Source organism: Protomyctophum parallelum (assembly GCF_964188405.1).
Source record: "Protomyctophum parallelum genome assembly, chromosome: 13".
NCBI classification, from domain to species: domain Eukaryota; kingdom Metazoa; phylum Chordata; class Actinopteri; order Myctophiformes; family Myctophidae; genus Protomyctophum; species Protomyctophum parallelum.
In genome coordinates this window covers 48,778,578-48,790,769 of record NC_139708.1, presented here as the reverse complement: position 1 = coordinate 48,790,769, position 12,192 = coordinate 48,778,578, and the positions used below count along the sequence as shown (strand labels likewise).

General features: G+C 44.6%; 1 protein-coding gene across 1 annotated transcript; it reads right to left on the bottom strand.

Moving 5' to 3' along the window:
• Nucleotides 1-535: 535 nt before the first annotated feature.
• On the bottom strand, nucleotides 536-2,762 carry mpst (mercaptopyruvate sulfurtransferase). Its single transcript, XM_083779943.1, has 2 exons — nucleotides 1,979-2,762; nucleotides 536-1,299 (listed from the first exon to the last, which is right to left on the bottom strand). Exons 1-2 carry the CDS (start codon nucleotides 2,571-2,573, stop codon nucleotides 1,001-1,003), a joined length of 894 nt encoding a protein of 297 aa, XP_083636069.1. The 5' UTR covers nucleotides 2,574-2,762; the 3' UTR covers nucleotides 536-1,000.
• Between the last annotated feature and the right edge of the window lie 9,430 nt (nucleotides 2,763-12,192).

The following is a 12,192-nucleotide window of genomic DNA, read 5'->3' as shown; positions in this document are numbered from 1 at the left end:
CTGTTCTCAGATCAGTTAAGCCCTTCAAATAATGCCTATACACCAGGTTACATTTATACCTTTTTATGGTAAGCCACTAAGCCTATTGAAATATTTTATTTACCCAGGGGGTGGTAGCGGAGCACAAGTGCAGCAATGCACTGTATAGAAACACACAGACACACACACATTAAAGCCTGGGAGCTGACCAGTACAACCAGTATTATACTGTTGGCCACTAAGCAGCTCCACTGGAGCAGTTTGGGGTTCAGTGCCCAGATTTTCCCTGCCTGTCCGGGGAATCAAACCGGCAACCTTTCAGCAACAAGGGTGCTCTTCTAACCCTTAGGTCACTGCTGCCCCAAATATATAATTAATAACTGAATTTGGACTACTGGTTGCTTGCTACTGCCCTCACAACAAAGCTAAACATTTACTCTTCTGGTTAATGTATTATACACAAGACTGGTTACCTCTATGCAAATGTCATATTGCATTCATAGAAAAGACGAGAAATTACATTCAATGTGAGAATAACGAAACACAATACCTCAAGTAGTTTATTGTAACTTATTTTAATCATATAGAAACAGGCACTTTTAGTAGCCAAGGTGCAGACAATGAGATATTGGGCTTATTCTGTGAGACTTTTTTATTTTGTTTTAAAAATGTTGAATGAGTGAATGAGTGAAACAGTGTTTTAGTTTGTTACTACCAGTAACAATGAGTCTTATGAGTTATTTGTGTGTAATTATTGCATGTTAAATTCTTTACCTTTCAACACTATGAAGTATTATTGATTACTACTAGTAGTACCTTAATTGTATTATTACAGTATTATTTATTACCCATTATATTTGTAATATTCCACTTGTAGCACAGTCTGATGTATAGTCTGCGTTGCACTGCAGAAACACATGTGACAAGTCTTTAAATAATCTGAATCCCACACTGGCAACAAATGTGGCATGTTTTAGCCATGTCCAGCCCAGCAGTATATTCTTCCCCTCTCCTCTTCCGTTCACACCGGCTTTCCCTCGCCTTCTGAGACGACGAGGTCTGGAGACGCCCGCTTAAACCACTCGGCCCAGGAGCCGTCATAGACACACACTCCGGGGTATCCGAGCAGGTGAGCAGCCAGGACAACGTGGCACGCTGTGACCCCAGAACCACAGCTGGTCCAGAACGGCCGCTCAAGGTCCACGCCTGCCTCCTTAAATAGTCTGGAGAGGTCCTCTAGTCCCAGCTCCTTCCCAGATGGATCCATGAATGTGGTGAAGGGCATGCTTAGAGCACCTGGGAAATGTCCTGGGAGAGTGTCTGGTGAGAGAGAGGAAAGAAAGGAAAGGTACTATGTTTACCCAGGGTAACTGGACTAAGCTCAAGAACTTGTTTAGGCCTACAGCCAGGCCCTGCTCATAGAACATTTCATGGTAGGGGTTCAATGCCTTGTCCAAGGGCACTTCAGCGGTGGTAATTTTAACGTGCCGGTCCGGGGATACGAACTAGCGACCTTCCGATATCAAGACCGCTCCGCAAACCGTTCAGCCACCGCTGCCTCTCTCAGAGAGAGATAGAGAGAGTGAAGCAGAGATACTTCATAAATGTCATAACTTGTGAGTGTTTATATCAGTGATTCCCAAACTTGTTCATGTCAAAGACCCCCAAATTGACACCAATTATAACCTGCGGACCCCCCAGCCATGTTTACAGCTCTAGCAGTGATTCTCAACCCATTTAATGTCAAGGACATGCATTAGTCTACGAACCCCCATTTAATGTCATTTCTATCTCTGAGACCCCAATGTATAACTTAAATCAATGTTCATTTAACTCTGAGAGTGTACAAAGTGTGTCATTCGTACACTCTGAGAGTTACAGTCACACAGACCCATATAAGTTCCAAACTATCATTTAGCTGGGGACCCTATATGGTTTATAATAAATAACAATAATATTTGTATTATTATCATCATTCAATTTAGTTGATTTTAATTACCATCTCTAGGCTCTGGCTCAGTTCCCCTGAATCTGCCAGCAGACCTGGCATCCACAACTTGAACCCTTTTGGCTTGGATGTTGTCCAGGACATGTTCGTAGGTCTTGACCCAGGACAGGTTGTTGACGCTGGCCTTGAACTCTCTGCGCCCCGGCTTGGTGTATTCCGACGTCAGCGGATGGCCGTCGGCCAGCCAGTTCTTCATGCCGCCGTCCAGAACCGAAACCAGATCGTGTCCAAAAAGTCGAAACATCCACCACACGCGGGGCGCACTGTATGACCCGAAGTCGCTGGTGTCATACACGACTACGTGCGTATCGTCGCCGATGCCCAGGTCTCCGACGTATTCCGCAAAGTGTTTCGCAGTTGGGAGCATGTGATCAAACGGAGAGTTCTTATCGGAGCATTCGTCGATGTCAAAGAACGAAGCGCCCGATATGTGCTTTTGCACAAATTCAGCCTTGGCGTCCCGTTTCAGTTTGGGCAGATACCAAGACGTGTCGAGGACTCGGAGTTTGGGTCCGGTGGTGAGATTGTTCTTAATCGCATCAGCGAGCCACTTGCCTGAAACAAGGGCACGGGTCTGCGCCGCCATGACTGTTCTTGTTTGATCTTGTGAAGTTTCACTCGCAGCAACAGTGAACCCCACCGCCACTCTGGATGTGCCAACTCATACCACAAGTTCATTGACTGTCCAGTACAGTACAGACACTGTGGTACACTCTGTGTGTAAATAATTAGCGCGCGTGCGAAAAGCCCATAGGAAAAGCCTGGTGCCAGAGTCCCTCCTCCTATATAAGTCCGCATACAGTAACAGTTTCCGGTTGTGCCGCAGTGTTATTGTTCCCATAGAGTTGGATAAGGATTGCATAACTCTGGATCTAGCCCCGGATCTGCAAAATGTGATTTAGATGTATTGTTGTATTATTTATTTACTAGATACCCTGGCTGTAACTATCACCCCACCTTCCCTGAAACATTTTGGTCCAAAGTTTTCCATTCATACATGTATATTGTGGACTCCCCTCCAATAGAATATGACCTGTATTTGTATAAAGTCTATAAAGAATATTTGCCTAAGGAGATGACTGAAGCTGAGTGGGTCCCAATAAATAGTTATACTAGTATCCACCAGGGGACACTGGCGGTCTTCAAGCACCAGCAGCGTGTGCATAATAGCCTACATAAATAATGTATGTTCAGAGCTCCTTGTGACTGGAACAATCTACCTGTCCATATTCGTTCAATAACATCTTTTCATTTGTTTAAAACTGTGCTGTCCTCTCATCTTGAGACTACCTGTTCATGTTTTCACTAATCATCACTGTAGCAGATCCATGTTATGTCGACGTTATGTCCATGTTATGTGAAATGTTGTTTTGTTGCAGTTTTTGTTTTGTTAGTTTCTTGTTTATCTAGGAATTGTATTGTTTTGTCTTGTTTTGTTTTGTCTGGTTGAATTGTTTGTGTCTTTATGTATGAACTATGAAGTGTATTTTGTGAAATGTGAGATGTGAGATGGTTCATCTCAAGGGATTGTTCCTAATAAATAATTTCAGACAGACATAGCCTCTAAATCTTAGGCTGCCGAAGATTAGAGTAGACTGTCGTAGATGTATTTATCAAAATCGATCATAAACACATCTACGAGAGTATAAATCTTTAGCTACATAATACATTTTCCTTCATGCCCAGGAATCGGCAAGACACTATCAGGAAAGGCCTATAGGCTATAGGGCAGGCCATAAAAGCCTCAATTAACTTTACTGTATGGCTACCTGTCTTTTCTTATCTCCATCCACGTGTCCTGCTGCTGGTTGTTATGTAATGTTAGGGTGCTGTCTGGCTTGGTAGTTTATTATACTGTATATGAGGTAATTAACTAACCAGCTCATTGAAAGAAAATTACAAACGTCTATAGCGTCATTTAATTTGGACCTAGCTCAGGTCCATAGCCTTCTACTGCTTCTACCATTCTGCCCTGCAGCATAAGGCTATATGGGACTTTCGGTTTTAAATCTCAAATCGAAATCAGACCAGCCTCTCCTCTTTAGCGTAAATAAAAAGAACGTTTTTGCTACTCACCAAAACAAAGGCGGGTTGTGCCATTAGAAAGCCTACTTGAATTCCTTAGTGGATGCACTCTGAGCCCCCCCACCACACGTATAAATGGTACTTTTTGGCCAGAAAGGGATTTCTTTTCACCGGATGAAAAATATGAATAATAATAAATAAATAATAAATGGTGTTTGTCCATGTTTGGTTTTAGTTTTTAGCTTGTGTTTTTAAATAGGCTCTATGTTTTATGTTGCACTGCCAATAACTGAGGGGAAACGATATATTTCATGTTCTTTTGTATGCAAGTACATAGGAAAATGACAAATAAAATGATTCTGATTCTGATTCTGATATTCTCTATGAGGCAGTTCTCTGGGCAATATCGGTAGAGAGTAACTAAAAGTATTTTTTTCCTGGTGGAAACAAAACGTTTATACGTGTGGTGGGGGGCTCAGAGTGCGTCCACTAAGGAAAGTAGGCTTTCTAATGGACACAAACCGCCTTTGTTTTGGTGAGTAGCAAAAACGTTATTTTTATTTACGCCAAAGAGGAGAGGCTGGTCTGATTTCGATTTGAGATTTAAAACCGAAAGTCCCATAGCCTTATACTGTAGGGCAGAATGGTAGAAGCAGTAGAAGGATATGGACCTATATCTAATGAGATCAATTTAGGAAATGTTTACCTCTGAAGACCCCCTTCGTTGTTAGTGAAATGAAGGCAATGTTTTCTAGCCTGGGGAAAAAAACTGCTGGCTTCAACTGGTCATGAATGAATGAATCTGATTGATCGTCATACAATGAAAACATGAATCTTTCTTGTATAGTTATTTTACAGGAGTCAGAAGCTGCCATACTGGGTTTTCAACTGATTTTGAAGAGACCACCACCCTGACTTAGAATCAACCTGGGGACCATTGTTGTCTTGAGTGGGGATATGGGCTAAGATTAGATTTGTGCTTTTGTAACACTTGCTATGCAATGCATCCCATGTGTATACATCCCACTGTTTCTCATCCAATGGTCCATTGACTATACTTTAATGATACATTATTAATAATGACTCAACCAGACAATCCGGTGACTTCCCCCTCTTGAGATATCTCTAGTATATCTTACCTGTTTCTACTCCTGGGCCATCCATCGTGGCCCTAACCATAATCAAAATCACAAGGTTTCGTTCCAAAAACACCACATATCCATTTTGAGAAAGAATCTCTGTAAGAAATGCAAACAATCACATTTCCTAACCTTAAACCTTTTGTATAAGCACATAGAATGAATGAAAGTTATTATTAAGCTCTGGTGTGGTACATTTTACAAGCAGTGCCAGCAGTAATTATGTATGAGCAGCAGTCAACTGTGGATATTTCATTTTTAAACTCATCATTTATTTTCATAAATAGTTAGCTGCCTGCAGTCATATAAACAGATACAGTATATCATAGCTTCCTCCAAAGTGACTTTTCAATAAAGTTTGTCATGTCATAAACGTCCAACAACCATTATTCAAGTGTTTTGCTATGATGCTGTGTCTGGTGTTCATTTCACGTGCACAGCGAGCATGTGATGTTATGAATAGCCTCTCGTTCTAAAACCTGATTAACCACTTATTCTTAAGTCCCCAATTTTATGCATCACATTGCGTCGCATCGTGACACGTTGTCAGCTTTTGGGAATTTATTCATCTCCTTCTTTCTTCACATTCATCTGTAATTATCGCTAATTACCGGTTAGTGTTTGGCCGATAAGTTATAGCGATAACCGATATACGACGATATTGATTATGATCTCATTCTGTATTAAAAAAGAAATAATAATAATTTTGTCCATTCTGAAAAAACCCCCCCACTGAATTTGAAAAAGCAATGCCTCTTTATTCCAAAACTAGGGATACACTGTTAATGGAAATGTTGGCCCATATCCCAACAAACAATTAAACAAGAAGTTTCAACTTGTTGACCCCTTTAAAAGCTTTCCCAGAAAACACTGATAGAATCTTCACAAAGGGCTTTTTTCAAAAAAATACTTTCAACATAATTAGCCTATTATAAAATAAATGTTGGCTGAAACCGATATTATTTTGATATCGGTCTGATAGGCTACTGATATAATGACAGATTAAATTGCCCATCCCTAATTTATTGTATTGGGACGGCAGGTTAAAAATGGTTACCTTAACACTAAATGTTCGTCCTCATAATTAGAATATGCTCAAACATTCTAGATTCTAACTTGTTTTAAAATACATTTTAAGAATAAGACATGTATTCTTTAGCAAGAATTTAATTAGTATGATACAATGGAAAAGTTCAACAAATTATTTACAGAGTTGTTTACATACGGATAGACTGTGCTCCAGTCTATCCCATTTGCAGTGACAATGATTTGGCCAGTAAAATGTATAAAAACTACATCAATACTCAGGGATGAGGATGTTGATCGATATAGTTATCAAAGGTAACAAAGGTTGTATTTAAAACATACTGTAGTAACTAATACCATGGATTGGAATCAATGTATGAAAAACAAGTATGTAACATGTATAACAAATTACATTTAACCACTATTTGATTTTGAAATTACCCTGTTAGAATATGATACAGATTAATTTGGTTTACTACTAGAAATAGTTTCTTTGCCACACTTGAGATGCCGGTGGTTTATATTTATTTCCTGTGTGAGTATTCATTAATATCTGTAACTACATAAGTGATACATTATCAAATTGAATTTCAAAACAAAACAAAAAAAACTAGAAAAAAAAAAAGATTTACTAAGAGAGAATACAATGAAAACACACCAAACCATATAATATTTAGGCCTACTTAGATAAAACAAAGAACTTGTTTGATGACACATATATTATAAACTGTCAAAGAATTAGTTATTTTTTTAGGAAATATACTCATTACCACGTTTGTTCCCAATATGTGTACTTTTGTTTTACAAACAGCAAATGATTTTGGTATCACGTCACACGTAATTCTTACCATATTATTATTGTGTACTACTGTGTACTGCAGTAACTGCATTAGATTACAGTTTTACTATTCAAACACTGAGTCATCCATCACTCACGAGCCACACACTCATAGCCTGATTTAGACTTTGTCGTACGATGGTGTCACGTGCCGATAGCTGATCTACAAGCTCACAACATTTCGCGCGACACGCTGGGACCTTGTAGATCTGCTATGTTCAGTGTGCGACACCATTTTATCATGGAATATAAATCAGGCATTACCAAATCATTTGTTTCCTCTTGCTCTGCAAATCTGTGATGTCCTTCACTTATACCAATCGCATGTCTCCGGGGACAGTTCCCCACAGTATCGCAGCTCAGGGCATATACTTCCTGTCCTTCATCCTGGGTATGATATGAATGTCTCTGATGTCATCGTGCTGAAGCAGCCAGCACAGGTAGCGCTCTGTTCCCATGCCCCACCCGCTGGTAAGGAGTGGTATTACTTGGCGCATGTTGATGTACCACTTGTAAGACTCCTCTGGTACTGCGTGATGCCTGAGGGCCTCCTGCACCATCTGAGGAGAGGAATGGCGCTCGCCGAGGCCCACCGTCTCTCCCAGGCCCAGCAGGAGGTCGGCCGCTTTGGCCTTGCACCGCCCCGTGCCTTCCACGTACGCCTGGTAGAACGGAACCGCCAGGTGGTCCATCTCCGTTAGCCAAACTGCGCCGCCGTACTTCTCGATCAGGACGCGCTCACCTTTACGGGTGAGCTTCCTGCCGAACTGGGGTTGGCCTTCCTGCACCCACTCTAGGCAGTCGGCCGACGGCATCATCGGGATAGCCTGGTCCAGAGTGACTCTTGGCAAGGGTGTCTTCCCGTCCAGCTTGTGTAGCATGTCTGTGACGTGTGTCAGGGTTCCAGCAGTGCTGAGGATTCTGTCAGCGTGTTTCTTCAGCATGACCGCAGTGAGATGAGCCACATATCCCTCTGCAACTTGCATGGCATTGTTCATGTCGCCCAGCAGCTCACACTCAACGTGGTAGAACTGGTTCAGGTGGGTGGCGTCGGGGTCCTCCCCTCTGAAACTGGGAGATACGTAGTAGGTCCCTGGCAGGTTCTCCTGGAAGCGAAGGAAGTACTCCAGCACAAACTGCATGGAGTCGGCCAGGTACACGTCCTGGCCCAGCACGTTGACGTAAACGGGCTCCGAGTCGGATCCCAGGCCCATCGGGGAGGAGATCGTGTCGGTGGTGAGCGGGGTCAGAGCGTACGAGTACTGGCAATTGTTGTGGAAATATTCCACGGTGCTGTGGAAGAGTGTATTTTGAATCTGGAACAGGTTGCGGTACCACTGGCTTTTGATGGCAAGTGTTGAGTGGGTCTGAGGGTCTTCCCATGATCGAGGAGGTCTGCACTGGGTCATCTTTGAGTGGATCCCCTTGAGGGCTTCAGGGCAGGCTGCAGGGCCATCCAGAGATGACACATATCCAGGGTAGTTCTCAATGTGCTCGGTTCGCAATGGACCAGGCGTGGTTCCATCTGGAGACGGCACCAGAGGGATGAGCTTCACGTGAGCATAATCAATTTCAAATCCCTCAAAGATCATGGCGACACCTCGAGCCCTCATCCCGTCCTCCAGTAGATGGGCCACCTTACGAGCAGCGACGATCAGTGCTATGTAATCAGCTTGTTCCAGTGAGAAGATGTCACTGGGCAGTGGGTTGCGAGGCACCAAGACAGTCAGGCCAGGTGTGTTAGGGTATGGAGTAAGGAACGCGACGTGGTCATTGTCCTCCCACACTCGCCACTGTGGCTCTTCTCCGCGTACAATTCGAGCGAACAGGCCATCATTGGAAGGGTCTCCTGAGAAGTCGAAGCAAGACGGTGCATTTGGAGTCGGCAGTTTGCTTCTGATCTTGGCCTGAAGCTGGTCCAGCATGTCATCATCCCAGCGAGGTCCACTCTTTGTGCTGCAGTAGCCAGGATCATACGCCGTGAATTCCTCTTCTCCGGCCAGATGGGGATGCCAACTAGGTTCAAGGCCGTGAAGTGGGAGCACTCTGATTTGGGCTGGCTGGTTAGGGGTCGGATTGAAGACCAGTGCACAGCGCTGTACTCCCAGTCGCTCACACAGCAGGCTTGCGACGGCTCTTGCTCCCTGGAGCATGGCCACAAAATCAGGTACCGCCAACTGGAAGATGCTGCCTGGCCCATTAAGAGTCTTTCTAGTCAGGATGGTCGCCCCTGGTGTCCAAGGGTTGGGGTGTAGGTAAGCCACCAGCTCGTCATTCTCCCAGATCACATCAGAGATGTTTGTCATGGGTCTGAGAACTTCCACTCGTGAAATGCCATCAATTATGGAGGCTACAAACATCACACCAGCATTGGTTTCGATCACAGCATCACCTTTAGCATCCACAGCAATGATTCCTGCACAGCTTCCTTTCAGGTTTTCGGTCACTACTTCTTTGCATGCCTCCCTAAGACCGTAGCCTTTGTGATGGTATAGACTAGCCACCTTCTGTGCAACTGTGTGCCTCAGAAACACATCTCCATCGCCAGAGCAGGTAATGGCTAGCTTGTCATCAGCAAATATTCCTGCCCCAACCACGGCTGTATCCCCAACTCGCCCTTTCAGCTTCCCAACAACCCCACCTGTAGATGTTGCAGCAGCCAGTTTGCCGTAGCGATCCAAGGCCACAGCTCCGACTGTCTGAGGATGGTTATTTTTCGAAGTATTGCCACCACTGAGCTTTGCCGTTAACTCTCTGCGACGCACGTCGGTATAGAAATACTCAGGTCCCATAGGTTTCTCCTTCTCCCCTAAGCTGTGCAGAAACTCTTCGGCCCCGTCTCCCACAATGAGCGAGTGTGTGCTTTTCTCCATGACCTGTCTGGCTGCTTTTACAGGGTTCTTGACACTCTGAAGGCAGGCCACAGATCCAGAATTCATGCCATTGCCATCGACTATGGTTGCCTCCATCTCATTCTTGCCATCTTTGTTGAATACAGAGCCTTTGCCGGCGTTGAAGAGGAAACAATCCTCCAAGGCTTCCACTGATCTCTGGACTGCATCCAGGCTGCTGCCGCCTTGCTGCAGTACTTGTGCTCCAAGGGTCAATGCTGTCTGAAGGGCAAATTCAATGACGCCCAACACTTTGGCATTCAACATCATCTCCTCTCCAGCTCCACCATGGATCACCATGGTATAATCTGGGTTCATGGAGGAGGCAGTGTCGTCGGTGTTGGCTGTTGCTTTGGGCCGTCGGCCTTCTGGAAGGTGTTCTTTGTCTCTGTTCATTTGCCCTGCTTGGCCTTGTTGGAGTAGGCACTCCAGCGCCCCCATCTGGCTTGCAATGGCGTACCTGACGGCGAGGAGCATCACTAGCTTCAGGTTTATCTTCAGGCTTTCTTGAAGCTTCTCCAGTACCGTGGCAAAGCTGCCTTTTGCATTAAGCACCATACGCACCTTGTCTTTCCTCCCTAGGTAGGTCACAGCCAGCTGGTCCTGAGCATAGACATTCCCCACGGCACAGTCGACGCCTTCCATCATGTCTTTACCCGTGAGGTAGACAGAGGGGCAGGCGAAGGGCTCCAGGAACCTCTTCATCGGGTTGTCGGAGGGGATGGAGCGGCGCAGGGCGGCGAGGTGAGGACCGACCCCCTGTCCACTTTTAGTGGCCTTGATGACGTTCTTGTGCTCCAGGAAGGCGAGGTGAAACAACTGCAGGAGGTCAGTGGTGTATTGGGACACATCTGGGTCTGGGCCCACGCAGGACGCCAGAGCGCCGACCAGCTGGCGGGAACGCATGGTGAGAGAATAGGTCGGGTCACAGCGGCCATGTTTGTAGTGCCGCATGTGGGTGGGCGTGATGAGAATGTGACCGTTGGCAGAGTCCCCGAGGATCTGCCTCAGGGACAGCTGCAGGGAGAAGTTGATCCAGGCGTCGTAGAGGCCTCTCTGGCCGCGGATCGTGGAGAAGACGTCGGGGTAAGAAGAGACCTCGAAGGTGATGATCGGATGGGTCGCTTTCAAGGGAGGGCTTGGATTGGGGTTGTTGATGCCTTGCAAGGGGAATGCTAGAGGACATGGGGAAATGACATTACAGTTGTTTATAATAACAGACCCACTGTTGTTCCCCGCCTCGGACGGGATGTGGTTCAAGTTCACAGTCTCAGAGAGGTGGTAAATGCACTCGGAGACCAGCCCAGCCACCATTCCGTCCACAGCGCTGTGCTCAAACACCATGCCTGCTGTGCTGTCCTTAAACACCACCAGGTTCACAACCTGGCATGGGAATAGAGGAAAAAAACAACAACAACAACAACAGGTTAGTACTTTTCAGCTTCTGCCCATTCGTATAGTAGGCTATGTCCAAACATACCTGACAATAGTCAAAGTATATCTGACTCCTCTCATTCTGACTCTGTCTAACTGTCTAACTGTGTGTGTGTGTGTGTGTGTGTGTGTGTGTGTGTGTGTGTGTGTGTGTGTGTGTGTGTGTGTGTGTGTGTGTGTGTGTGTGTGTGTGTGTGTGTGTGTGTACATGTGTGTGTCAATTTAACAAAGGTGCAGACGATCAGTAATCAGCAGGAAGATAGAAACGTTTGCGCTATACTGTATGCCCTATTGAAGTGGACTCGGCCCCAGACTTTTTTTTCTCTCTCCCTGGAAATAAAAACGTCTGGATTTCCGAGGCTATAGTCTAACTCTGACTCTGACTTTGACTATAACTCTGACTCTTAATCTGATTGTGATTTAGATTCTGTGTGTTTGTGAGATAGATCCTGTACCTATTGTGCACTATTAACTAGTTAACTCACAATCCTTTTAACGGCACTATTTTTTTTTAACACGCGATTAACGCACTGTGAAGTTTGACAGAATGGTTGACAGATGCATGGCAATTTTACACTGAAGAGTTGAATAATTGTTAAACGGCTCAGGGCTGCATTACTTAAGTTAATTTAAGTCTACACAATTAGAAAACTTAGAAAACATGTTATTTTGATCAACATGGCCTGTTATCTCTCGTAATGGTACCATTGGCCAACATCAATACAGTTCTTTAGTTTGGGTCTGGAAGTTTAAATGTCATCAAATGGTGGTCCGTGGCTCAAATGCAGAATAAATAATGGACCTTGATATGAAAAATCTTGGAAAACCACTGATTTAAGGTATATTTAGAAC

What these genes read in the sequence shown, in the direction of transcription:
- mpst (XM_083779943.1), bottom strand. Translation starts at nt 2,573, where the DNA reads ATGGCGGCGCAGACCCGTGCCCTTGTTTCAGGCAAGTGGCTCGCTGAT. An exon ending in TGAGCCAGAGCCTAGAGATG is followed by an intron (nt 1,300 to 1,978) that starts GTAATTAAAATC and finishes CTCTCTCACCAG; the next exon opens with ACACTCTCCCAGGACATTTC.